General features: G+C 45.3%; 1 protein-coding gene across 1 annotated transcript; it reads right to left on the reverse strand.

The window, feature by feature from the left end:
- Positions 1-221: 221 nt before the first annotated feature.
- Positions 222-2,456, reverse strand: CCDC71L (coiled-coil domain containing 71 like). Its single transcript, XM_044423519.1, has one exon. It carries the CDS (start codon positions 1,993-1,995, stop codon positions 1,156-1,158), a length of 840 nt encoding a protein of 279 aa, XP_044279454.1. The 5' UTR covers positions 1,996-2,456; the 3' UTR covers positions 222-1,155.
- Positions 2,457-4,629: the final 2,173 nt, after the last annotated feature.

Raw genomic sequence — 4,629 nt, forward strand, 5'->3', positions numbered from 1 at the left:
AAATAATAAACCTACCTGTTTCCTGATTATTGGGAGGTGCAAAACCTGAAAACAACCCTCAGTATACTGACATTACAAGATGTATAACCAAAGTTCTGAAAAGTTCAATTTGCTTGGCTATATTATGCTAATTGTACTCAGCATGCACAATACCTTGCATCAGGATGTTTCTATGCAATACATTCATTTCCAATAAATCAAACTTCAAAGAAAATTCTTGCTTTTAGACTTATTAATTTTTTATTTAAGGTAAGAGCTTCTCTAAAGTAAAGATTATAAAATGGATGAATCCAATACAATTCTCATCTTCAGAAACTGTAACAGAAGTACTAGTTCATTTTAGCTAAAAAACATCTTATACAAAAGCATCTGAACATTAGATCAAATTTGTGTAGATTATTGAGTCCAACTCATTTACATAAGAATGTTTTAAAAAGGACAAGGAGTAAAACATTTTGCACCATCAAATCAGCTATGAGCTGTTAAGTCTTCATTCCTTGAACATCCTTGGTCAAAGCTTGTCAGTCAAACATCCAAAAGTGAAAACACTTGGCATATTCAAGTAACCCTGAGTATATAGTGCAATAGCACAGAAGTCATACATGAGAAGTCCATTGGCTACATCTTAAAGAGGAAAAATCAGTTAGCAAATTATTGTGCTGGAAGGATATAAAGTTCCTTTGCAAAGGAGGAAAGCAACTGGTCTCTTTCCTAGACTACTGAGGTAGTCCAAGGAGAAGAAAGAAAGTTATGAGGCTACAGGAAAGTGGAATAACAATGGATTTCTTCTTTGTGCCAGGTAGTTTTCTCAGCCTAAGGTGATGAGGGTCAGCTGTCTTAATGTTAAGTCACAGCCTTGTGTAGGAAGCAGGTCAGTAACCAACAGGGGGCAGAGTGGAGGGACAGCAGAGGGGCCACCTCCCTCAGTCTTTGCCCTAAAGTGCAGTTAATTGAATAGGAGGACACAAGCCAGAATAAAGCAATTGTAAACAGGTGACTGACATTCATCTCCATTCGTTTGTTCGCTACATGGGGATGGGGGAGACAAGCAAAGCCCGGGTTTTTTCCCCCCTTTCTTCAATACTCGGAGGGTGACAAGAGGGGGCGGGCAGGGGAGAGGAAGAGTACCGCGGTTCTTTTCTCCGTCATTCTTCCTCAGCAGCCGGCCAGTGGGAAGCGACGGAGCCTCACCAAGGGCGCCAGGTTCACCCGCAAGATGCGCTCCGCCCTGCGCCGGGCGGCTTCCAAGCTGCGCCGCTTCCACACGTTTCCGCGCACTTTGATGGTGGGGAAAGCGGTGAGGCTGGGAGTGGCCTCCCTCCAGATTTCTTCGAGAGACCTGCCCTCAAAGGGAGTCCACGGGGGAAAGGTCAAAGCCCCCGGGCCAGGGGACGCCTGCTCCTCCTCTGTTTGGGGCTGCTCCTCCTGCAGCCCCTCACCACCGGAGGAGAGCGCCTCTGGGGGCGACGGGGCCGCGACCAGCACCGCGCTGCTGCGCTTTCTGGCCACCTTTTTTGCACCGGCGCCGCCTCCTCTGCTCTTAGTGTCGCCTCCAGCAGCAGCTCGCAGGCGCCTCCCCCTGGCGGCGGCTCTCCTCCACGGCCGGTCCCTTCTGCTCGCTGTCGCCGAAAAGCCCCCGGGCACGTCTGGCACCACGGCCCGGCAGGAGGCGTATCCATAAACGTCCTTGCTGCGGAGGATGACCGGCGAGAACTCGTGCTTTAGGCTGCACAGGAAATTCCACAGCTCGGCGTCCGAGCTCATGAACTCCGTTGACTGGGGCACTACCAGCTTGAAGGCGTCGCCCAGCGCTTTGGTGCCGTCGCAAAACAGTACCTGCGAGCGAGAGTGAACAACTTTCTCCGCCGCCGCGGCCGCCACTTCCGAGCTCGGCGGGTCCAGCCTGGGGTCGACGGCGGCCACTGGGGCAGCAGCGGTGGCAGCTGCCGCCGCCGCCCCATGGCTAGCGGCGGCTCCAGCTCCTCCTTGCTTCATCCTCTTTCTCCTCCTCCTCCTCGCGCCGTGGCGCTGGCGGCTACTACTGCGAGCTCCAGTCCTCTCCAGCGCCGCCGCCTGCCGTCGGGCAGCTATTGCGCCCGGGAAAGTGGTGTGGGATCAGGGGCCGCTCTCGATTTCTGCCTCCTGCTGCTTTCTCCACAGCTCCCCCTTTCTTCTTCCCTTTTTTAAAGCTACGTAGGAAGAGGCACTTTTTCTTTGCAATCCTTAACTTCTTCCGTTTCAACAAGGCGGAAGACACTGATCGATATCCTACCGCCTCTCAGACAGCCGGCACAAAATGGTGCTCTTTTAAAGCCCTTCGCGGGGAGGTTGCGTTTTCCACGCCTTTCCAAACCCTTGGCTTTCTTTAATTGGCCGGTTTGAATTGCATCACTCAGGGAAGCCCCACCCCCACGAACCACATCAGATCAAATCCATCATGGAAGCCATTATATTTCCTGAAGAGATGCAGGCTGAAGGAGTTGGTGGTAGCTTGGGCTTCTTGCTCTTTACATCTTTATTCTTACACTCAAGTTCCATCCTTGTCAATAGGAATTACTTCCAAGGAAAAAAGGCTAGGATTAAGGAACTTGAACATACCCAAATATTGCATCCATCATCCGTACAAGCTTGTAAGATGCTTCTATGAAATGAGAGAATTTGATCTACTTGTAAAAACATTCTGCATTTATAAATTTATATTCTTTCCCCCATTTAATGGATCAAACTATACTGAAATCAGTGGGATTTGTTTTCTAAAAAATGCACATAAGGGTGGAATGGGTGGCTTCAATATTAAATACATTTACAGGTAATTTTAGTTCAGCTCAGTAGTATTTACTGCCAGACTTGTTGGCTTAACGGATTCTTAGACTCTTCAGCTCTTTGCTTATGGCTCTGTGACTGACTTCATGCATTTCATCAGTACTAGGAGGAATGCCTAAACTATGTCCAGGTAATTGTAATTTGCTATTATTTTGTGTAGTTTGACATGCTCACAACAAGTTAATACATAAGCATAATAGTTTGATAGCTATTTCCCAAAGAAGTGCTTTGTTAGATTGGAATTTTAAATAGGATTCTGAGCATGTGCTCAGTGCTCAGCAGACCAGCCATTAAAAACCAGCTTATTTGTCAGAACTTTAATTTGAATCACTCTTGTAATATTCATTTAACAACAGCAGAAACAAAAATCTGTACACCTTGGTCACATTCTCACTGATTTCTGGAAAACAGTAAATTATAAAGCCAGTTACATCTTTAATATTGCCTGCATAGTCTTGAGTGAAACTGTAGTTCACTGATCTACCATCCAACCACCTGATGACACAGCTTTTTGTGGGGTTTATGTATCTTCTTCATCACAGTAAGTTCTCCAAATTGTTTATTGTGAATGTTTCTATTTGGTGATTGGTCCTCACCCAGATCCAGTGTTTTTTTTGTAAGAAAAAAGGTGCCAGAACTCATGAATTTATTTACCTTTTGCATGTAGTCAATCACTGTACACACACCCACACACATCAGTTGTGTAACAAAACATAACAATCGCCACCCGCAGTAAGCACTCAGCGCGCGACCATATGACCAATCACAAGCCAAGCAGTGCCACAAGCTAAGCAGCGCCATCACAACCAGTGTGGATGAAGTACACATGCATCGGACTCGACGCACAAGCAGCCCGCATGCACCGTTTTAATGATTTTGCCGCCGACCTGCTACGCTCGACAGGGCGATTCAAATCCACATGGACCAAACATCAAATTTTCAAAAGTTACTTTTAAAACTTGGAAAATTTGTTGAAAAAAGGTGCTGGAACTCTGTTCCGGTGCGTTCTATGACAAAAAAAGCACTGCCCAGATCTAAAATCTGCTTGCATACACCATCATGGCTGGCGCTCTGGAATGGTTGCAGGAAAGATGAAATTGAACTACAAATTCCAGGGCTAATTAAAAAATGCACTTGAATACAAAATCAGTATGCTTTTGCCTGCATTATGTGTTAAAAGAAGGCTGTTGGGAAACAGATTAGCTTTTTCAGAAAGCTTGTAAACCGTGACCCATTTCCAACATGTTGGTGGAGTTTATCACTAATTCTAATCATATTTACCTGAAAATCAGAACTGCAGACTTTGTTCCATATCTTCTTATTCCTTTCCTGTGCTCTGTGATGTGTATCAAGAAGTTACTCCTTCCTTCTATGTCTTCTTGATACTCCCTCAGTTACTCTAAGTCGATGCACTCCAAAACCACCTCTTTTATTTCTCCAGAGGAAACACCAGATACCAATCAGAAGCATCACTTTCATTTTTTGGTAATTCCTTACATGTAAGGTTTTTCACCCCTTTTTCATATTTTGTATCCTGAAGTGTTTGTGGAATCAAATTCTGATAAAAATGAGTATAATGACTGCAGATGAGAGGGGAACATATACAGGAAATGTACTAAAGGAAGTAAAAAGGAGAACAATGTGAGTCTTACAAGAGATGCCAATTGTGCATTAAAAAATCTGGATTTTTTAATTGCAGCTGGTAACGCAGAGATAGAGAAGAATGAACAATGTTCCTCAGGAAAGGTTTTTACGCAGTGGTCCTGAATGGAGAACTGAACATCCTGAAGATTAAGAAACAAGGGA

Source organism: Varanus komodoensis, unplaced genomic scaffold, assembly GCF_004798865.1.
Source record: "Varanus komodoensis strain SLA01 unplaced genomic scaffold, ASM479886v1 scaffold13_3, whole genome shotgun sequence".
In the NCBI taxonomy this organism is placed as follows: Eukaryota; Metazoa; Chordata; class Lepidosauria; order Squamata; family Varanidae; genus Varanus; species Varanus komodoensis.